The following is a 24,727-nucleotide window of genomic DNA, read 5'->3' on the forward strand; positions in this document are numbered from 1 at the left end:
TTTCTAGCATGGATAAAGAGATGCTTATCCCTTTTACAAGGCTATAGTTAGGCCGCATTTTGAGTATTGCATACAGGTCTGAAATCATAAGTTTATGAAGGATGTAGACGGCTGACACGATTGCAGAGAAGGAAACAGAAATGCTGATGGGAACAAAAGAGTATTCTTACCTGTAATGGCTCCAATTCTGCTAATTGCCGCGTCTGCAGGACTAGGCACCTGCAGACTGATCTGACTGAGTTGTTTAAGGACTTGAATGGATTGAGTAAACTGAATATGAATGACAGTCTTCCTCTTACTGAAACTACACAAACAAGGGGGCATACGTTTAAGTTGAGAATGGATGGTTGGAGAATAGATGTGCCGAAGTTTGCCTTTAACCAGCGGGTTGGTGATTGTTTGAACAGGTTTACATCTCTTGTCGTGGAAGTGGATTATTTGAATAAATTTAAGGTGAAAACTAGACACATTCTCGGAGCGCGTGGATGGATGAAGTGTTTAGGGTTTTTTTTATTGTTGTTGATGCTATCTAGGCTTTCTTTCTTGTATTATTTGGCACTACCTCTAGTATTTCTACTACTACTATACTTTACAATTTCCATCCTTTGCTAAAACAAATCAAATCGAAATTCCCCCAACTATAAGTTAGACAACATTCTGTGGAGGGCTTCTGTGTTCTAACCCATTCTGGAACACTAGGAATTGAAAACGAAGATCTGGCAGAAAAACAGTCAGTAAATTCATAAGTGATTGATATGAAGGTTGGTGCTGAAGACGAAAAAACCATCGTAGTAGTAGTAGTAGTGGCATGTGATGCAAGAAAGGTAATGTATGAGCTTATGCAGCATCAGCCAAAAAATAATAATAATAAAAAAATAATCACACCATTCCCTCCAAATGCCTGTCCAGTTCCTCCTTTAATTTATTCAACCTATCAACTTCCACAACGACAGATGGAAGTTTGTTCCAGCAATTAACCACCCGCTGGCTAAAGGCAAATTTCCGCACATCTATTCTACATCTGTCCTTTCTTAATTTGAATTTTTGCCCCCTTAGGTTCGTAATCTGAACAAGTGGAAGGATCCCATCAGAATTCAGCGTGCTGAACCCATTCAAGGCCTTATACACCTCAATCAGATCACCGCGCAGGTGCTTAGTCTGCAGCAACTGCAATTTGCAGAACTTAAGCCTCTCTTGATAAGAGGATCCCTTCATTCCCCTCACCAATCTTGTTGCCCTTCTCTGTACACGCTCAAGTAAATCTACATCCTTCCTAAAATGAGGCCTCTAGACCTGTACGCAGTACTCTAGGCGTGGCCTGACCATTACCTTATACAGAGGGATAATCACCTCCTTTTCCCTGCTAGCAAAATTCCTATATATCATTGACAAAACCCTATGACCTGCCCTGGCAGCCTGTCTGCATTGCTCAGAAAACTTCATATCTGACTGCACAATTACTCCCAGGTTTTTTTCATTTTCTACCACCTTAAGTGTAGTACCCCACAGTTGGTACGTTTCTCTGGGGTTACTTCTACCCACTGAGTAATAGACTTATCGTACGATAAGTCTATTACTCAGTGGGAAAATACATGAGCATTAGCATTATACATGGCTGGAACATATCAACAACAGACTTATGGAAATTTAAATCCAATCATCATTCTGGACGATAAGCAGCAGCAATGTAAAAAAAAGAAAAAGTAGTTCTTGCTAGAGCAAGTATTGCTCACGTTCGTATTGCTCATTGTTATCTTCTCAGAAAGGAAGACCCTTTGTGGGGTACTACTAACTTTCCGGGCTTAGAGAGAAACCTATTTTATTATTATTATTATTAGCTATATGGTGCAAGGAAGCCTGAGGCTTATGCTGTACCAGCCAAAAAAAATTCCCGAGTTACCCTAAGAGAGAGAGAGACAGAGAGAGAGAGAGAGAGAGAGAGTTAAAAGGGAATCACCAAGAAAGAGAAGAATGATGATATCCAGCTCACGACCCTGGGTGTGCCAAGCCCATACTCACCAGATGCGAGCCCCATTTTACATGACTGCCCCCTGTTAAATTGCCTAGTTAGCAACAGAAAAGACTAGAAACATTTTGCTGCTCTAAGTGTTCAAGAAACTATAACATATATTAAGAAATGCAAATCTAGATGAATTCTTCGCCTTCTAAAGCTTCTGACTTCTGAGCTGCTTGCTCATTATTACTGTTATTATTAGACGTCAAGGAAGCCTGAGGCTTATGCTGCACCAGGGGGGAAAAATTTTTTCTGAGTTACCCTGAGAGGGACAGCGGGAGGAAGAGTCAGAAGCAGAAAGGAATCACCAAGAAAGAGAAGAATGATGATATCCAGTTCAGAACCCCGGGCGTGCCAAGCCCCTACTCACCAGATGTGAGCCCCTGGGGTAAAAAAAAAACAAAAAAACTTCTACTATTAATAATAATAATAATATAAATTTTGACAAGCACAATATTGTAGCCCTTGTGCCTAACATTTTATATCGACAAGTGATATATGACTGCTTATTATGCTACGGTCTGTTTTTACATAAAATAATTTACGCGTGACCGTGTGCCATCGAGTGGGAACAGCAAATTTAGTGACACTGCATCAACGAAAATTCCCCCACCCCTGATTTTTGCCCTCCCATGAAGTGACCATAAATTGCACAGGGTAGTATCTTACACAGATGGTAAATTAAATATTACTTAGTCTTGTAATAACTAATTAATAATCTTATAATAAAGGATGCATTCTTCAAGCACGGCAGACAAGGTTTGTATAACGAATATTCTAAATACGATTTCGAGAATTTCAAGCGGGGTAATACTTAGTCGAATATTGTGTAAATAACTAAATATTGATGTACATAGCGGACATTTGATTTTTACACAAAGTTAGTAAGTTTTTACTCTGTGGATTTTTAGCAAAAGGATGCAATAAAATTTTTAAATTCGGACTACTCCTAGGTATAAAAGAAGCAGCGATCAGAAACAATAATTTACCTTGTAACTAAAAGAATGTTGGGAATCTTCCACGTGCCCCTCCTCCTTTTGGCACTTATATATGAAGTACTCAAGGGTTTCACGATTTTTGCATGGAATAGGCTGATTTTAACTTTTAGATTACTGTTTTTGTAAATAACATTGCCACAGTAACTTCAAGAAAAAAATATATTTAGAACCAGCCGGGGGATGATTATTATCCTCTGCGTTCGGAGGTGCGGGGATTAGCCAAAAGCTGGAGGCGTGTACAGTATTTATTAGATTAAAAAAATTCATTCATTTTGCGTATCCCTTACAACATTTTAGTTTCATAAGTGTTACTTGCCTACATCGACAAACGTCCAGCACTGACTGGCAGTGAATATCACCTGCAGAGAGAAAACTGGATATGGGGGAGGTACCCATAGACTGGAGATGTGCAAATGTAACCCCAATTCACAAAGGAGGATAAAAGGCTGGAGGTCTGGAGTACAGGTCTGGAGGCCTCATTTCAAGAAGGATGTAGAGCTGCTGGAACGAGTACAGAGAAGGGCAACAAGATTAGTGAATGGAACAAAGGGGTGCTCTTACGAAGAAAGGCTTAAGTTTTGCAAATTACAGTGTCTGGAGACTAGGCACCAGCGAGGTGATCTGATAGAGGTGTATAGAGCCTTGAATGGTTTAAGCATGCTCAATGCTGATGGGATTCTTCCTCTAGCTCAGAAAAATCACCTGAGAGGGCATAAATTGAAATTGAGGAAAGACAGATGTAGGATAGACGTGCGGAAATTTGCCTTTAGCCAGCGGGTGGTTGGTTGGTGGAACAGACTTCCATCCCTTGTGGTGGAGATTGATAGCCTAAATAAGTTTAAGGCTCAGCTGGACAGGTATTTTGAACGAACAGAGGGGTGAAGTGGAAGTGGGTTTTTTTTTTTTTTTTTTTTTTGGCTGATGCTGCATAAGCTTGCTTTCTTGCATCAAATGCCTCTACTAATGCTAATGCTAAAGGCTGACACAAGTAATTATAGACCTGTTAGTTTAACTTCGGTTATAGGAAAATTAATGGAGGCACTGGTTAAAGAAGCACTGCAGGATCATAGCTGAGACACAGCATGGTTTTGTTAAGGGCAGGTCTTGTCTGACCAATTTGATTGGATACTATGATGTAGTCACAAAAGAACTGGATGTAGGAAATAACTTTGATATTATATATTTGGATCTTAGAAAGGCTTTTGATACTGTTGCGCATGGAAGACTGCTGCACAAATTGGAGCAGTGTGGCATTGGAGGCAAATTGTTGCTATGGATAAAGGGATGGTTGAGTGGCAGAAGACAGAGAGCGGTAATCAATGGACACTGCTCAACATGGACTAATGTTATTAGTGGAGTTCCTCAGGGTTCAGTGTTGGGTCCATTGTTGTTTTCTGTATTTATAAATGATATAGATGATGGTATATCAAGCTTAATGTCCAAGTTTGCAGATGATACAAAGGTTGGCAGGGTTGTTAAGGACACTACTGATGCTATGCTGCTGCAACAGGATCTGGAAAGGTTGAGCAGATGGGCTGAGAGGTGGCAAATGAAGTTTAACATTGACAAATGTAAAGTAATACATATGGGAAACAGTAACCCCAGATCAACGTATCAACTCTGTGGTACTGCGCTGACAGTGGTAGAGAATGAAAAGGACCTGGGGGTAATTGTGCAGGCAGATATGAAGTTCTCTGAGCAGTGCAGACGAGCTGCAAGAGTAGCTCATGGTGTCTTGTCAATGATATACAGGAATTTTTCTAGCAGGGACAGGGATGTGATTATTCCCTTGTATAAGGCATTGGTCAGGCCACACCTTGAGTACTGTATGCAGGTCTGGAGGCCTCATTTCGAGAGGGATGTAGAGCTGCTGGAACGAGTGCAGAGAAGGGCAACAAGATTAGTGAATGGAACAAAGGGTTGCTCTTACGAAGAAAGGCTTAAGTTTTGCAAATTATAGAGTCTGGAGACTAGGCATCGGCGAGGCGATCTGATAGAGGTGTATAAGGCTTTGAATGGCTTGAGCATGCTCAATGCCGATGGGATTCTTCCTCTTGCTCAGAATAATCACCTGAGAGGGCATAAATTCAAATTGAGGAAGGACGGATGTCGGATAGATGTGCGGAAATTTGCCTTTAGCCAGCGGGCAGTTGGTTTGTGGAATAGACTTCCATCACTTGTTGTTGAAGTTGATAGCCTAAACAAATTTAAGGCTCAGCTCGACAGGTATTTCGAACGAATGGAGGGGTGAAATGGGAGTAGTGGTTGTGCTTTTTTTTTTGGCTAATGCTGAATAAGCTTGCTTTCTTGCATCATATGCCTCTACTAATGCTAACCATAAGTTTGAATTATGGGATGAGAAGTTTAGACTTGATTGCAAGAAGTTTTCTTTTGTTCCCCCCACTAATCTTGTTTTTCTTCTCTGCGCATGTTTGGACAGATCCTTATCCATCTGCAAATGATGCTTCCAAACCTTTAGCAGTACTCAAGATGTGGCCTAACCAGTGATGTGCTGGTAAATTTTTAACAATTGGCTCGCTAAAAAAAAAAAAAAAAAAAGGACCAAAAATGTGTATATATATGTATTGTAAGTTTTACCGATTTACAACAATTTGGAATACAAAAATATCAAGCAACAATAAAATATTCATTTTTTATTGTAATTTCCATATAGCACAAAATATTTTTGTTGAATTTTGCCGAGCTCTTGTATCCATAGCCAATCTATGGTTGTAATTCAACCATGATTTTACAAATGGAGTTGCATCCCAATCTGTTAACTCTTTTCCCAATATTTTTGTCCTCATTAAATCCAGTATGTGCCGATATCACGATGATATACCATGACACTTTTAGAAATGCAAAATCTTGACAGATGTCAAGCATGGGAATGTCATTACCTTAAGGAGCGGCCTACGCAAAATTAAACAGATGTTTGTTGGAAATAATATTCCTGTAAAATTGCTAGCAGAGATAATCTCTTCATAGGCTGTCATGTAGGGAAGAGGCAGGGGAAAGGAAGCACAAAGGGTGCTGAAATAAGTGCAACCTGCTGGATTTTCCATGTAATTACATATAAACGTATCGCTCAAATGTCACTAGCCATTGTGAATTGAAGTGCATGCTGCTCTACAGTTTATAGCCATTGTCAGTTTAACGACCTGCTTGCAAAATTCTTGAAAATTTTTAACAATCAACTCGTGTGAGCTGGCTCCAGTACACCACCGGGCCTAACCATTGCCTTATAAAAGAAAAAAAGAGGGGGGGGGGGATAAGCACCTCCTTATTCCTACATATCCTTAACAAAAACCCCATGAGTTGCTGTGCTTCTTAACTTAGAGGTACAACAGCTCCCGATGTTAAAATTCTGAATCTCTTATGTCTGTGTGTAACACCTTGTCTCTGATATCCCCACAGTGTCTGCATTTGATGACCTGACCTGTACTTCAGATTCATCAAATTTATTTATTGTGCTCTTAGTGTTGGTGTGCATGCAGGTATACATGCAACTGTTTTTAATCTTAGCCTATGTGTTTGCTTGTTCTTCGAAGGCCCCTGCAGGTCTCCCTAACACTTTGCTTTCCAGACTACTGCATGTTCCAGTAGAGGCAGTTGAAGTATCACTTGCTAATTAAATTAGGTCTATTCTTAATCTCATAATTAAGAACACCTGTATGACAATATCACCTTTTGTGCCCCTAAAAATGTTCATGACATTATACAGCAGTACAATGTCATGAACTTTATTCCCTGGCAGATATATTCACTGATCCTATTCCACCTGTTCTTTTTGCACAGTATATTTCCCGTTTGTCTGCCAATCGAGTCATCAACTATAGCTACTTCCTCAAGGATCACTGTTGCAGAGGACGTCATTGTGTTGTCTGATGCTGGGTCATAGGCTCAAGTGTTGGACTGGGTGACTGTGTTCTTGATGGGTCCCTCTCTTTAAATCCTTCAAGGGCATCAATTCTATTCTTCAGAATGTCATATAGTCCCATTAGAATGCTGAATTTGCATTTAATTTCCTCAAGCTCTTTACAATGAGCACACACAAAGGCACCTTTATGGCTGAATCATGTCCTGCTAAAAGTAACTTTACAAAGAGGGCACAAGTAACACACACACAACAGCAACATAATACATAATAGACCAATACATTGACAGTAGCCACTGGCAGAGGTGAAAGAGATTCTTGCACTGCTTCTATTAGAATGAGCAGAAGCCTGAAAAACAAGATGCATGGTATTTCAGAGACTGCTGGGAGCCATCGCGGTACAAGTAAACACATGGGTTGTGTTAGGGTAGCTAAGAATAGAAACAGGTGCAGGTATACTTGCGTGTACACCAATGCTAGGAGTTTAGTAAATAAATTTGATGAATTTGAGGTATTGCTCAAAACATCAAAGGCAGATATTGTTGGGATATCAGAGACGTGGTGTCACACAGATATAAGGGATGCAGAACTGCAATTTGGGGAGTACAACGTCTACAGAAAGGATAGACAGGATAGGAAGGGGGGAGGGGTTATGCTATTAGTTAAGAAACACATAAAAACCAAGGAAGTGAAGCCAGTCGACATCGCTGGACAGTGCAGTGTTGAGTCAGTTTGGTGTGACATAAGCATTGGGAGATCAAAATTGAGAGTAGGAGTGTGCTATAGGCCTAATGACTCTGATGAGTATAATAAGGAACTGTACAGTGAAATAGAGTGGGCCAGTAAATCAGAGAGTCTTATAATGGGAGATTTTAATTTCCCAGATATTGACTGGAATTTGGGGGCTGGTTAATCACACACTAGCAGGGCTTTTGTGGATTTATTGGATGATTGTTTTCTACATCAGCATGTTCGGGAGGCAACTAGAGGGAGTAATACTCTAGATTTGATTATCAGCAGTGATTCTTCATGCATTAAGAATCTGCAGATAAATGAACCACTAGGTGGCAGTGATCACAGTGTGCTGAAGTGGGATTTACTCAAAGAGGTAACTACCATTAGGGGTAAAGGGAAGGGTTATTGCTTCCGTAAAGGCGACTACGATGGACTGAGACAGTATTTAAATTCTATACAGTGGGACCAACTGATGATGTTACCAACAGCAAATTCAAAATGGGAAGCATTCAAAGAACTTATCTTGGAAGCTACTAGGCTTTACATACCAACTAAGAAATATTGTTCAAGGTTTAGGCCAAAATGGATGTCAGATGAACTAATGAGGCATATGGCAGAGAAGAAAAATGCATGGGATACATACAAATTAACACATGACACAGAAGCCTATGATAGATACAAGTTGATATGCAACCAAGTTACAAAGGAGGTTAGGCAGGCGAAGGCAGATTACGAGAAATCCTTGGCAAGGGATGCAAAGAAAAACAGCAAAGAGTTCTTTACTTATGTAAACTCTAGAAGGAAGGGGATGAATCAGATTGGTCCACTTGATATTGATGGGTCAACTGTTGATGATCCTGGTCAGGTAGCTAACAAACTAAATGAATATTTTGCATCGACATTCACACATGAGGAGTTATTCAGCGAGGGGAATGCCAGAGGTGTATTCAACTCTAGCAGTAAGCTACAGAATCTTGAAATAACTGGGAGTAAAGTGGAGGAGAAACTGTTGAAGATAAACACAAGAAAGGCACCCGGGGTGGATGGGATCTATCCAGTTATATTAAAGGAGGCAGCAAAGGAAGTAAGCAAACCCTTAGCCATAATTATGAGAGCTTCCTTGGACTCAGGGGAGGTACCCATAGACTGGAAATGTGCAAATGTGACCCCAATTCACAAAGGAGGATCAAAGGCTGACACAAGTAATTATAGACCTGTGAGCTTAACTTCTGTTCCAGGAAAATTAATGGAGGCACTGGTTAAAGAAGCACTGCAGGATCATTTAGACTAGACTTCAGTTATAGCTCAGACACAGCATGGTTTTGTTAAGGGGAAGTCTTGCCTGACCAACTTGATTGGATACTATGATGCAGTCACAAAAGAACTGGATGCAGGGAATAACTTTGATATTATAAACTTGGATCTTAGAAAGGCTTTTGATACTGTTGCACATGGAATACTGCTACACAAATTGGAGCAGTGTGACATTGGAGGCAAATTGCTGCTATGGATAAAGGGGTGGTTGAGGGGGAGAAGACAGAGAGTGGTAATCAATGGACACTGCTCATCGTGGACTGATGTTATTAGTGGAGTCCCTCAGGGCTCAGTGTTGGGTCCATTATTGTTTTCTGTATTTATAAATGATATTGATCAAGTTTGCAGACGATACAAAGGTTGGCAGGGTTGTCAAGGACACAACTGACACTATGCTGCTGCAACAGGATCTGGAAAGGTTGAGCAGATGGGCTGAGAGGTGGCAAATGAAGTTTAACATTGACAAATGTAAAGTACTACACATGGGAAACAGCAACCCCAGAGCAACGTATCAACTCTGTGGTACTACACTGACAGTGGTAGAGAATGAAAGGGACTTGTGCAGGCAGATATGAAGTTCTCTGAGCAGTGCAGACGGGCTGCAAGAGTAGCTCATGGAGTATTGTCAATGATATACAGGAATTTTTCCAGCAGGGATAAGGAGGTGATTATTCCATTGTATAAGGCGATGGTCAGGCCACACCTAGAGTACTGTATACAGGTCTGGAGGCCTCATTTCAAGAAGGATGTAGAGCTGCTGGAACGAGTACAGAGAAGGGCAACAAGATTAGTGAATGGAACAAAGGGGTGCTCTTACGAAGAAAGGCTTAAGTTTTGCAAATTACAATGTCTGGAGACTAGGCACCAGCGAGGTGATCTGATAGAGGTGTATAAAGCCTTGAATGGTTTAAGCATGCTCAATGCTGATGGGATTCTTCCTCTAGCTCAGAAAAATCACCTGAGAGGGCATAAATTGAAATTGAGGAAAGACAGATGTAGGATAGACGTGCGGAAATTTGCCTTTAGCTAGCGGGTGGTTGGTTGGTGGAACAGACTTCCATCCCTTTTGGTGGAGGTTGATAGCCTAAATAAGTTTAAGGCTCAGCTGGACAGGTATTTTGAACGAACAGAGGGGTGAAGTGGAAGTGGGTTTTTTTTTTTTTTTTTTTGGCTGATGCTGCATAAGCTTGCTTTCTTGCATCAAATGCCTCTACTAATGCTAATGCTAATGAGTTTGTGCCCCTTTAGTTAGGGCTGTAGTGTGACAATCACTGTTTTAAATGTTGCCCTGTGTTTCAGCATGTTGGTTTGCCACTTGTTATTCGTTTGGAGAAGTTATGGTTTGAATTCTGTTGATGACTAGAGCTGTGGATTTTTTTTTTTTAATATAATATTAGTAATGGCAAATAATGCAAGAAAGCAAGCTTATACAGCATCAGCAGAAAAAAAAAAAAAAAAAAAAGCAACAACACTTCATATATCACCAGCCCATCCCCTCTAATATCACCAAATGGGAGTTTGTTCCAACTATCTGCTAACTGAAGGCAAATATGAATTACCTTGAATGGGTTGAGCACGCTGAATTCTGATGGGATCCTTCACTTGTTCAGATTACGAACCTAAGGGGGCATAAATTCAAATTAAGAAAAGACAGATGTAGATTAGATGTGCGGAAATTTGCCTTTAGCCAGCTGGTGGTTAATTGCTGGAACAAACTTCCATCTGTCGTTGTGGAAGTTGATAGGCTGAATAAATTTAAGGAGGAACTGGACAGGCATTTGGAGGGAATGGTGTGATTTTTTTTTTTTTTTTTTTGTCTGATGCTGCATAAGCTCATACATTTGCTTTCTTGCATCACATGCCACTACTACTACTACTAACTACCCAAAAAAAAAAAAAAAAACTGGCCCACTCTATTTCCCTGTATAGTTGTTCATTTACAAATCAGAGTCATTAGGCCTATAATACACTCCTATTCTCAATTTTACTTTCCCAGTGCTTATGTTATTACACCAAACTGACTCAACGTTGCACTGTCCACCCATGTCAGCTGGAAATCACTTTCTTATATTTTTATGTATTTCTTAATTAACAGCATTACCCCTCCTCCCTTTTTATCCTGACTGTCATTTCTGTACACATTTTACTCCCCAAATTCCAATTCTGCATTCCTTATCTCTGTATGACACCACGTCTCTGATATCCCAACAGTGGTGCTTTCAGTGTCTTCACCAGCACCTCAGATTTATCATATTTATTTACTATACTCCTAGCATTGGTTTACATGCAAGTATTTTTGTATTTATTATTTTATTTTATTAATAACAAGATACGCAACAGGTAACTAATAAGCGTATCTGAAAGCAGAACAATGAACAGAGTTCATAACAGTAATAAGGAATCAAACAATAAGATAAACATTGATATAGATTCAATATATACATGCACCTATTTTTACTCTTAGTTATCCTAACACAGCCCATGTATTTACTTGTTCCATGATATCTCCCAGCAGTCCTGGAAATCCCCAGCACCTTGCTTTGCAGGCTCCTGGTCATTTTAATAGAAGCAGTGCAAGAATCACTTTCATTGATGCGTGTGGCTACTATTAATCTATTACTCAGTGAACTCCCCCAAAGCTAGCAGTTTGCCGACCCACCTAACACTGCGTTGATAATACCAGCAAATATTCTTGCACCCTTTTTATTTATGTATATCCTATCCTTGTAGAAACAAGCTCTCCTGTTAACAAGCACAGACCAGGCTGTTAAGAATTCTAGCCCATGAGTCTTGCTCAATCTCTCCAGGCCGAATTGATTGACATGGCTCTCATCATATATTCCTCCTTTCATGTCTGGGCAGAATTGCAGACACTTGCAAAGTTAACCCCAAATCAAGACTTTTTTTTCAACATCGAATTGTACTTGTAGTAAGTCCGCAGATCTCCTACACTTAATGTCATTAGTGCCAACGTATACAACCATATCACCCTTTGTGCCCTTAAAAGATATCTGTTCTAGAACATCTACTTTTGCCCCTGGCAGACATACCCTGGTGAGATTCCACCTATCCTTTTTGCACAATATATTTCCAGATGGTAGGGTCACCAAGAATAACTAGCTTCTGTGGGACCAGTGCATTCAACCCTGAAGATTGCTGCTGTATTGCCTGATGCACAATAGTGAGCCCTGGCATTGAGTTAGGCAGCTGAGAGCTTGATGGGGCCCCCATTTTAATTCCTTCCAGTGCATCTACCCTACTCTTGAAACTGTCATAGAGCCCATCAGAATACTGAGTTGGTGCAGAGAGTGTCTTTACACCCTCTGTACCTAGCACGTACACAAAGACATCCTCCGTGACTAGATCATTTCTTCCTGTTCCAGAAAGTTTGCGGAACTTTCTGGAACAGGAAATGGTGGTCCTTGAGGTTGTCACAGACATTCTCTCAGATATGCCAGACAAGCTGCTCTTGCTACCTGGGAGTGTAAAACGCTGATGGAACTGATATTCGGGTGACCCAATTTCGGCAAAGTCCGGACGGTCTGTGACAGCCAAATCCTCTGCTTGCGCCTTCACGATGGCGGGATTCTTAGTAATCCTGAGTATAACCTCCATGCACAAGTACATGGTGGGTGACCACCCAGGTGTGAACCAGTGTAAGCAGGGGTCGAGGTGTGGCGCCCATACCACATGGAGGAATGCCGCCCCTCTATGTTACCTGGCAGTACTAGGTGGTAGATGATTCTCATCAACCGGTGAAATATCATGACTTTGCTTATTGGAGGCTTGAAGTGGTGGAACCCATGTTTAGTCTCTAGAGATAAGTTCTGGTCAATCCTTCCCTATCTCTTCTGTCATGCAGTATGATTGATGACTTTTGAGGTTATGATGAACATCGTGCTGAGATCCAATATTCCTTACATTTCGAGGGTACAGCTCTAAAACGGTGTTTGCAGGCCGGCCGCTAGCTAGTAAACCGGGCCAAACCTATTGGCAACTCAACAGGAGGCTTCCGGATCAGCTAGTGTATAATCTTGCTACCTCTACTCTGCCAGTTAGTGACTGGAGGGAGTCCGAGTAGTGTGTATGCGGGGGAGCATTGTCGAGGCAACGTTATGTCAAGGATCTGGGTATATTCTTGCCATGTGTATGCCATATATCCAAAAATTTCATTACTTCATACAGCATGTCTAACCCACTTTTTCTTACTATTGAATACACCATGAATTGTCAAATTAATAGAGCAAGCTTATCTGCAAAAAGATCTAAACCTCCCAAGCACTTCCTAATTTATTTCACAAATATACGTGGTCTCAATTCTAATCTTAACGATGTCCATTTCCACTTGCAGTCTGCCAAACCCCATGTACTTTTTCTGACAGAATCTCAGTTATCGGTTGATTCAACTACTGCTCATCTCAGATGCCCAAATTATTCGCTGTATGATTCCTTTCGCCTCAAAGGTGGTACTTTTGCATATGTCCTTTCTGATATTCCATGTCAGAGACTTGGTAATTTAGAATCTACTTTCTTTGATCTTCTCTGGCTTAAAATCTCTACCTCATTGTGTAAAATTCATCTGTTGTCTCTACCTTTCTCCCAACTCCACTAATCACTTGGTGGAGCTCTTTGACTTCCTCTCTTTGCAACTTGACTTTCTCCAGTCCAACTTTCCTAACAGTGAGGTAATTTTAATGTTCACAACTCCAGCTGGCTTCCATTTTCTAGTCACACCGACCCAGCAGGTCGAGATGCTGAGGCTTTTGCAATTACTAATGACCTAGCGCAGATTGTTCATTTACCTACAAGAATACCGGACAATCCTAATCATACAGCCAATACGCTTGATCTTTTTCACACAAACAACCCTTCTAAGTAGGCGATCGAAGTGAGAGTTCCTTTAGGCACTTTAGATCACAACTTGGTGATTGTCTCTTCTCCAATGGAGCCTTTCTCGCATGGCTATTCCCAACTTCGTGTTTGGTATTACAAGAATGCAAAATGGGATTACCTGCGAGATTTCTTTTCTTCTTTTTCCTTGGTCGGATTACTGTTTCAAAACTTCTGATGTCAACGTTTGCTCAGATTGTGTCAGTGAAATTATTCTTGCAGGAATGAAATCCTTTATCCCACACTTCACTTTAAAATCTTGTCCTTTATCTAAACCTTGGTTTTTTGGTTTTCCAATAAACGTGCTAAGGCTGTTCAATTGAAGAATGTTGCATGTCGTAATTGGCTTGTTTTTAATTCTTCAGTTTCATTTTCTGCCTACACCAAAGCTCGCAACAATTGTAAATCAGTTATTAATCAGTCCAAACTAGAGTTTGAACAGGCTAAAAGTAGAAAACTTGCTTCTTGTCCTAATGGTAGCCGAGCATTCTGGTTCCTTGCCAAAGCTATTGGCCGCAACTTTTGCCCATCTCTGCTCCTACCTCTGTCCAAACCAGATGGTTCTGTTTTCACTTCAGCCAAGGATAAAGCTGACCTGCTAGCATCCCATTTTTCTTACAACTCATATATTAATGATCTTGGTAAAACACCTCCCACCATTCCCAACACGCTCCATTCAATGTCTCCTGTGGTCTTCCATCAAAAGGATGTCAGAAGGATTTTGACGAATCTTGATGCTAAGAAAGCTCCAGGTCCCGATGGTATTTCTCCACTTGTTCTCAAAACCTGTGCTCCTGAACTTACTCTTATTCTTTGCCGCCTTTTTTCACTTTCTTATTCCAAAGGTGTTTTTCCTTCTGCTTGGAAATTTGCTCATATCATCCAGTTCCTAAAAAGGGTGACAAATCGCTCCCATCCAATTATTGTCCCATTGCAATTACTTCTACTCTTTCTAAAGTAATGGAGAAATCAATTAACCGCCTACTCTTAAACTACCTTGAAACCTTCCGTCTGATCGAAGATCGCCAGTATGAATTCCATCAGTGTCGATCCACTGGTGATATTCTGGCTTATGTTACCCCTTTATGGACTAATTCAATGGAAAGGTTTGGTGAAACACAAGTAGTTGCTCTTGACATCTCAAAGGCTTTTGATCGTGTTTGGCATAAAGGTCTTCTAAACAAGCTTCCATCTTATGGTTTGCCAACTGTTTTTAGTAATTGGTTATCCAGTTTCCTCTCTGATCGCTCACTGAGGGTGATGGTAGATGGCTCTCTGTCTTCTAACTTCTCCACTAATGCCAGTGTCCCCCAAGGTTCAGTTCTTTCCCCCACTCTTTTCCTCTTGTATATTAATGACCTTCTTCCATTGACTGCAAATCCTATCCATAGTTTTGCTGATGATAGCACATTGCATTCCACTTTCCATTTTGAGTTGTCCTGCTCAATCAGCTTCAATTTTTCGAAAATTTGCTACCAATTCCTTAAATGCCGATCTTCAGGTAATTTTCCAGTGGGGCTAAGACAACTTAGTTGATTTCAACCCTTCTAAAACTCAGTCTTGTCTTATATCTTGCAAAAAGGATTCTTCTGCTCCTATGCTTATCTTTTGTGACACTGCGATTTCTAGACAAAATGATATATCTCTTTTGGGGATTACCCTGACTTCTAATCTCTCTTGGCACAAATACATTACAAATATTGCTTCCTCTGCATCTAAAAAACTTGGTTTTCTCTTTCGCTCTCGGCATTACTTTTCTTCCAGACAGCTGCTCACTCTGTATAAATCGCAAATCCGCCCTGCCATGGAATATTGTTCCCACATCTGGGGTGGTGCCCCCAAAACCTCTCTCAGGCTTCTTGATTCCATTCAGAAGAGGGCAGTTAGGTTAATTAATGATTCATCTCTAACAGAGTCTCTCCACTTGCTTTCTAATAGACGTACTGTTTCTGCTGCATGCCTCTTGTACAGATACTTCCATGGGCACTGTTCTTCTGAACTGGCTTCTATAATTCCCGCTCTCTTTCAAAACAGTCCGAACATGTGCCACCACCAGCCAACATACATTTACTGTTACCCCTGTTACTTGGTTCCCTAATATATCAATCACAATGCGATTGATATATTAGGGAACAATGTGACTATAATGCAATTTTCGCTTTGGCTCATGCGCGATTTCATCTGCGAGTAACACCAGGTGAACATAAAACCCGGCACCAAGCTGAACGTAGCGACCTGTGCAGCAATACATACAAGTTTACGAAGCTTAAAAAATGTCAAATGTCAAAGAGCTATATTTCCCATTTACTGTAACTGTATTGTCGGAGACACTTGTCATTCTCTGTATTCACAAGATTTTTTGTTCAAACAGAAATTTTGTGAGACGGGATAGCCTGAGCCGAGGAGCACATTCCTGGAGGTCACTACCATAAAACAATAAAAACAATTTGCAGTTCCCAGTTTATTGGGCTTTTCTGTTAGCTCAGTCTAATTATAAACGATCTTACTGCATTTGCAATAATAGTGATAGATGGAATTCTGTGGGTTTTCATGTTATGATGAGATATGTTCACCTTCCTCTTCAATCATATAAAAAACAAATAAATTTTCAGAATCTTCCGTTTTGTGTGTGCCACATTTATTGTTATTGATTGCTTATCTTTTTTACTGTTTTAAATTTCACAATCCAAAAAAAAAAAAAAAAAAAAAGTCTGTAACAGAAATATCAATTAGTATGTATATATTACAGTAATAATTAAGCCATGTACATAAGCGTACATAGTCTCCGACCAGTACAACTAAATGGAAAATATAGCTCTCACACATTTGAAGTTTAACCTGTTTACATGTGAGCTCAATGTATGAGGTGATAAGTGTTTCCACCTTAAAGGCAGAAACACACTACATATTCTCACCTTACACACACTGAACCTCATGTATCTCTTATCTCAGTTCATCTGCATGCGTTATCCTACAAGGGTGCATCGTGGATTGTTCTCCTGCATTTGTTAACTTTTCTTTATACAAAGTATATTCATACAGCATCCCAGACATGGTTAAGCGTCCTGGTTCCAAGAAGCCAAGCAGTGAGTGCAAAAGGAAAGCATTAAGTATAGAAGAGAAACTTGAAATATTAAAATGTTTTGAAAGAAATGAGAGAACATGTAATATGTCGAGAGCAACAGGCTTAAGTGAATCCACATTGCGCACCATCAGAGACAGTGCCATGAAAATAAAGCTACATATATAGCTGGAACAACTTCAAGTGCCACAAAGTCAATTAGAACAATACCTAAAGAAATGGAAAGTCTGCTAAGCATATGGATTGAAGACCAGACCAAAAAAAAATTGGGAGCAAGCTTTCTCACAGTGAAAGAGAAAGCACTAACTATATATGAAGACCTTAAAAAGAAATCGCCAAATCCTTTAGAAGTGGCTCCTTTTAATGCTAGTAGTGGCTGGTTTAGTGTCTTAGCATTAGTAGAGGCATTTGATGCAAGAAAGCAAGCTTATGCAGCATCAGCCAAAAAAAAAAAAAAAAAAAAAAATAAATAAATAAATAAAAAATAACCACTTCCACTTCACCCCTCTGTTCGTTCGAAATACCTGTCCAGCTGAGCCTTAAACTTATTCGGCTATCAATCTCCACGACAAGGGATGGAAGTCTGTTCCACCAACCAACCACCCGCTGGCTAAAGGCAAATTTCCTCACATCTATCCTACGTCTTCAAACAATGCTACTCTTTTCACAATGTTAAGCTGTCTGGCGAAGTTGAAAGTGCAGATGAGGAAGCCACAGAGGCATTTCCACCTGTGGTACAGAAAATAATTGAAGGCGGCGGCTTCACATTGTATCAGATATTCAATCTGGATGAAACAGGTCTCTATTGGAAGCGTATGCCTTCAAGAACCTACATCTTTAAAGCAGAAGCACATGCCTCAAGATTTAAGGCTGCAAAAGATCTCTTAACTGTGATGTTCGCTGCCAATGCCAGCGGAGACGAAGTTAAAACCAGTAGTGGCTTATCACTCTGCCAATCCACAAGCTTTAAAAAGGAATTGTGAAATCCAGCCTTGGTGTTCACTATAGGTCTAGCAAGAAAGGTTGGATGACTGGGCAAATATTCACTGATATTTTAGTTGAAGCTTACCGTGACGCTTTTAAGAATTATTGAAAGAAGAAGAACTTAGATTTTAAAATTCTAATACATAATTCTTGATAACGCACCAAGCCATCCTCAGATGGTTGCTGAATTCTCTCTGAATATCAAATTCATCTTTTTACCTCTGAACACGACCTCTCTATTACAGCCCCTTGACCAGGGTGTGATAGAAGCATTTAAGGCAAACATTCAAGATTTTAATTTCTGCTACTGAAGGTGACAAGGCACAAACTGTTATAGAATTTTGGATGAGATTTAACATCAAAATTGCCATTGATATGATTGTAGAAGCCTGGAATGATGTTACAAAAGACTGCTTGAATCGTGTGTGGCAGAAACTTATCCCTAATTTAATTTGCTATTTTGAAGGCTTTGAACCTACAGAGCAACTAAAACAAATCAAAGCAGGTTGCGTTGCTTTTGCAAAAGAAGTTGGGTTCGAGGAAGTAGAAAATGAAGATGTTGAAGAACTTCTAGAGCAGGGGTGGGCAACTTTTTTCGTCAGCGGGCCGAATGAAATTTTCGTATCATGATGCGGGCCGGAATAGATTGAACGATTTAATAAAAAAAATCAGAATCTAAAAAATGTTATATTACTTGAATTACCAAATTATTAATGTATTTTTAAAAAAAGTAAATACACTATTTAAATTTGTCAGAGCTCTATCTGTTTTGACAAAATTTTCAAAGTATTCTGTTGCTTACGCAAACCACATTTTAAATTTTCTGCTTCAGTTTTCATTTGTTCCGGTGAAAATAGCTTATATTTTACGAAATGCTTTTTTTGAAAAATGCCTTTTTAGATTATATTCTTTAAAAACGGAAATAGTTTCGTTACAAATCAAACGGACAGCTTTATCGTCTATATTTGGAATTAAATATCTGAATGTCCAATTATCATTGAAAATGCGGCATTCGGCATCAATTTTTCTTTTTTTTTTAATTGGCTCATTTTATGGGCTATAAATTATATTAAATTAAAAATTGTAATAATTAGAAAAGGCATAAAACATAAAATATCTCGCACCAATATTATTTTTTTCAATAAGAAGTCAAACCCAAAGGAACTTCGTTCGATCGATGCTACAATAATAATTAGGAAATAACTCTTTGACGCTGTGTAGAATCACTTGGTTACTGTTGTACTGGCCGCTTCCGAATTGAACCGAATTAAGCCGAACGTTTACGGCGAGTGTAGTCAGGTATGGATTTTCTATATTTATGCATTTACCGAGGGGGCCGGATTCAACATCGTCGCGGGCCGGCTGTTGCCCACCCCTGTTCTAGAGTCTCAGAATGAAGATCTATCTACTGAAGACTTGCAACAACTTGTTGCGGCCAGTTAAGTGGAAAGTTAAGATGAGGATGACAGTGAAGTCCAGCAGCTTCCCCATGAGAACTTAAAACAGCAGAGTTATCAGCTGCTTTAAGTGTAATTGAAATGCACATGCAGTGGATTGAAGATAATGATTGTAATGCTGAACATAGTAGGATAGTGCTTGGTGGCATTCAGACCCATTTGGAACCATACAGGCAGCTCCTTTATGAAAGGAGGCAGGAAAAGCAACAAAAGCTAGATAGCTATTTTAAACCAGCACAGAAGAAAGAAAATCAGGACAGTGAATCACACCCTTCCAAATCGGGTATAACAACATTTCACCCTAAGAATGATAACCCTCCTACCTCTTCGCTTTAACTCACCAGCTTCACCACACCCACTTCAAACAAGCAAACTTCATATCTTGTCAAGGTAAAGTGCTATATTTACTGTAATATTTATTTATTTATTTATTAGAAATTTAAGGTGTTTAAACCTGTGTTAGAAATTTTATTGACTGAACATTTTTTTTTTTTTTTTGAGTGCTCTGCCCCCTTATCCCTTTTTTCTCATAAGCCCTGTTGTTTTTAACGCGTGAAATACCATAATGCGGAAATTTTTAGAAACACATATTCTGTGTTATAGCAGAACTGACTGTATATGGTAAGTTAAAATCCCCCATTATAAGCCATCCTGAGTTACTGGGCTATTCTCTCTGCAATTGTTCATTGTTCTCATCAGAGTCATTAGGCCTATAACACACGTCTACTCTCATTTTTGCTTTCAGATTGCTTATGTCACACCAAACTAACTCAACATTGCACTGTCCACCCATGTCCACTGGATGCATGCCTTAGATTTTGTGTTTCTTAACTTACAGCATAACCCTTCCTATCCTGTGTATCCTTTCTGTACGCATTGTACTCCCCAAATTCAAATTCTGCATTCCTTATATCTGTGTGAAACCACATCTCTGATATTCCAACAATATCCACTTTTGATGTCTTGACCAGCATTTCAAATTCATCAAATTTATTTATTTATTATACTCCTAGCATTGGTGTACATGCACTTGTTCTTACTCTTAAGTACCCTAATACAGCCCATGTATTTTCTTGTTCCATGATGACACCCAGCAGTTCTTGAAATCTCCATAAATACTGAATGACTATTTGCCTTGCTTTCCAGGTTACCACTCATTCCAACAGACTTTATTATTATTATTATTATTATTATTATTATTATTATTAGCTATATGGTGCAAGGAAGCCTGAGGCTTATGCTGCACCAGCAAAAAAAAAAATTCCTGAGCCACCCTGAGAGAGAGAGAGAGAGAGAGAGAGAGAGAGAGAGAGAGAAGAAAAGGGAATCACCAAGAAAGAGAAGAATGATGATATCCAGCTCAGGACCCTGGGTGTGCCATGCCCATACTCACCAGATGTGAGCCCCTGGGGTGAATTTGTTAGCTTAACTTCTGTTCCAGGTAGAATAATTGTTTAAATGATTAAAAAAGTATTGAATGATTATCTAGACAAGAATGCAATTATTCCGCACTTACAGATGGATTTGGGGCAATCTTATATGCCCAATCTGATTGGATACTATGATGTAATAACAGAGTAACTGGATGAAAAAAAAATTATTTTCATATCATATACTTGAATTTCAGGAAATCTTTTGATACTGTTGCAAATACGAGACTATACAAATTGGAGCTGCGTGGCATTAAAGGTAAGTTACTGCTCTGGATAAAGGGACGATTGAGTGGGAGAAAAGAGAGTGGACAGTAATGAACACGTGCTGCAGCCCATTTTCTAAAAGGTGTTGTAGGATAGTGGATGTAACACAAATAAGAGGTGAATCTGTACTTGGAGTGGCCAAGGTTTATTGCTGTGCCTGTTGTTGTTTTCTATATTTATTGATGATATTGATGAAGTTATATCAGGCTTAATGTCTAAGTCTGCAGATGATACAAAGGTTAGCAGAGTAGTTAATGATCAGGGAAAAGCTAGAAAAATTAGGCAGATGGGCTGAGAAATGGCAGTTGAAGTTTAACACTGACAAATGCAAATACTGCATATGGGTAGCATGAATCTGATTAATGTACCGTTTAGTACTACACTCAGGGTAGTGGAAAATGAAAAAGACCTAGGGGTAATTGTGAAGTCAGTTATGAAGTTTTCAGAGCTGTGTAGACAGCCTATCAGGACAGCTCATGGGGTTTTGTCACTAATATACAGAAACTTTGCTAGCAGGGACAATGAGTTGATTATCCTATTGTACAAGGCAATATTAGGCTCCATCTTGACTACTGGATGCCTAAGTTTGGGAAGGATGTGGCTCTGCTGGAAGGAGTGCAGAGAAAGGCAGTGATTGTGATTGGAATGAAAGAGTGGGTTACCAAGAAAGGCTTCAGTTCTGCAAATTGCAGAAATTGGACTAGGCATCACTTTAGTGTTATGATCTAATTGAAGTGTTTATGGATTTGTATGAATTGAGTTAGCTCAGTGCTGATTGGATCTTTCCATTTCCCCAGACTATACATGTGAGGAGGCATAAATTTAAATTGAGGAAGAATAGTTGCAGGATAGAAGTGCAGAAGTTTACTTTTGGCCAATGGGTGGTCGATCGTTGGAACAAATTTCCATTTGTTGTGGAGGGAGTTAGTTTGAATAAATTCAAGAAAGAACTAAACAAACAAACTAAACAATTGGAGGGGATAGACAGATGATGTGGGGAATGGTTTTTTTTTTTTTTTTTAATCCCACCACTGCTGCTCTGTAAGTTTTCTTTCTTGCATCATTTGCCATTACTAATGCTAATAATTGGTTATGTGTTGGAGAAACAAATCAATCCTTTTAAATTCTCTCTCAGAATTTAACTGCTTGCAAATTACAGTATATGTAAATGCTGGTCCATGAACCAGTACTATTCTGTTGTTTAAATTCATTCCACAGAATTTAAAGAGAATGAATGCTAGTCTTCCGATTTTCAAAATAAGAGGTGGAAACTGTATTTTGTGGGATGCCAGTTGTTGTAGCTTTTCTCTAGAATTTTAGTGATCTACTAGTGTGAAAGTGTGGAGGCTTCTGCTCTAGATAATAATCATAATTTTGTAAATAAAATGTAACCACTTTTCCCCTCCCTTCACTGTGCCTCATGTATTTTTATTTTAAAATATTAGATTGTATTTGTATTAACTAATATTAACATGTATGTGTATTAAATAATATAGATTATTGATTGTAAAGCAGCTGTAGCATGGCAACCCAAGAAACCTCTTACAATTGAAACTGTACAAGTTGCACCTCCAAAAGCCGGAGAAGTAAGAATTAAAGTAAGTATAAGTATATATATATTTTTTTTCTTTACTGAAGGATTTTGTGGGCTGGGGAAAATTAATATATTAGAGTGGAAGTATTTTCAAGTAAAAGTGTTTTATTTTTAGTGCATTTTTAATTATGATTTATTCTATTATTTCTGCCTATCTGTAGATTTTGAGTAGTTAGGCTTAAATTATATATATATATATATATATATATATATATATATATATGAGAGAGAGAGAGAGAGAGAGAGAGAGAATTTTATGGAATGAGAGAATTACTTCCTAGTGGGATGCTAGTATCGCAACATGCACTACACAGCTAGGTGAGGGAATACTGCTTACCATTCATCACTAGTAAGCTTGTGAGAACACAGAACGACTGTGGGCTACTGTATCGTGATGTTGCTGTTTTCTTTTGCACTTTGTGGTGTATTATATTTGGAGTTCTTTTCTGTACTAATTGTGCCACTTTTTGCAACAAATTGGGTGGTTGGCACCCACCACTCCCTCTCAAACTCTCAAATGTGCCCGTAGGCACAAAAAGGTTGGAGACCATGGGCTTAGAAGTTATTGAATGAAAAACTTGAACTAGGTAGCTTAGAGGAGACATGAGTGACCTTTAGAATGTTTCAGAATGTTGTAGTAGTAGTAGAGGCATATGATACAAGAAAGCAAGCATATGAGCTTATGTAGCATCAGCCAAAAAAAAAATATATTCCATACATCAATTCCCTTTTAAAGTTTGTCCAGTTCCTCCTTGAATTTATTTTAGCTATCAACTTCCACAACAACAGATGGAAGTTTGTTCCAGCAATCACCTACCCACTGGCTAAAGGCAAATTTCTGCACATCTATTCTACAACTGTCTTTCCTCAATTTGAATTTATGCCCCCTCAGGTTTGTAATTTGAGCAAGTGGAAGAATCCCATCAGAATTGAGCCCGCTCAACCCTTCAAGGCCTCATATACCTCAATCAGATCACTTTGCAAGTGCATAGTCTCTAGGCGCTGCAATTTGCAGAACTTAAGCCTTTTTTTTTGGTAAGAGGACCCCTTGGTAATGACAGTAAAGATAGTATGCTACTGCAACGGGATCTAGAAAAGTTAGGCAGATGTGCTGAGAAGTGGAAACTGAAGTTTAACATTGACAAATGCAAAGTATTGCATATGGGTTGCTGTACAAGAGAAATGTACCGGCTATTGTGGTACTACACTCAGGTAAGTAGAGAATGAAAAAGACCAGGGGGTAATTGTGCAGTCAGATACGAAGTTCTCTGAGCAGTGCAGATGGGCTGCCAAAGCAGGTAATGGAGTCCTGTCAATGATATACAAAGTATAAGAATTTTGCTAGTAGAGACAAGGAGGTGATTGTCTCCTTGTATAAGGCAATGGTATGAGTACTGCATACAGGTCTGGAGGTCTCATTTTAGGAAGGATGTAGTGTTGCTAGAATAAGTACAAAGAAAGATTGGTGAGAGGAACAAAGGGGTGCTCTTACCAAGAAAGGCTTAAATTCTGCAAGTTGCAGCATCTGGAGACTAGGCATCTGCGAGAGGTGATCTGACTGAGGTGTAATAAGGCCTTGAATGGTTTGAGCAGGCTCAGTGCTGATGGGATTCTTCCGCTTGTACAAATTACGAACCCGAGGGGGCACAGATTCAAATTTAGGAAAGACAGTTGCAGAATAGATGTGCAGAAGTTTGCCTTTAGCCAGCAGGTAGTTCATTGCTGGAATAGACTTCCATCTGTTGTTGTGGAAGTTGATAGCATAAATAAATTTAAAGCTGAACTAGACAAACATTTGAAGTAATCTAATGGGTGAAATGGAAAGTTTTTTTTTTTTATGTGAATGATATCTATACTGGGGGCACCAGGGCGCTCAGGGTTTCACGAAAAGTTAAATGCCTAACTGCTGCTATATTTCCGAAACTAATAGACACTAAGTATAAACAATTTATTCTTATTTTTTTCAGGTATATAATGCTGTCGACAAATATGCAAGAAAAAATTAGAAATTTTGATATTTAATATCATTTTTTTCGAAAAACTAAAAAGTTCACCTTTTGGTCATTTGCCGTTGCACCTTGGTTA

General features: G+C 39.3%; 1 protein-coding gene across 1 annotated transcript in view; it reads left to right on the top strand.

The window, feature by feature from the left end:
• The first annotated feature begins 2,732 nt into the window (after positions 1-2,732).
• The window catches only part of LOC150089713 (alcohol dehydrogenase class-3-like), a 130,484-nt gene continuing 108,489 nt past the window's right edge, over positions 2,733-24,727 (top strand). The window contains exons 1-2 of the mRNA XM_090368752.1: positions 2,733-2,773; positions 22,545-22,646. Coding sequence (XP_090224878.1) covers positions 2,747-2,773; positions 22,545-22,646 — 129 coding nt within the window. The 5' untranslated portion in view covers positions 2,733-2,746. The remainder of the gene's footprint in view (positions 2,774-22,544; positions 22,647-24,727) is intronic.

The sequence above is a fragment of the Mastigoproctus giganteus genome, chromosome 2, assembly GCF_048544385.1.
Source record: "Mastigoproctus giganteus isolate SK-2022 chromosome 2, ASM4854438v1, whole genome shotgun sequence".
Taxonomy (NCBI): domain Eukaryota; kingdom Metazoa; phylum Arthropoda; class Arachnida; order Uropygi; family Thelyphonidae; genus Mastigoproctus; species Mastigoproctus giganteus.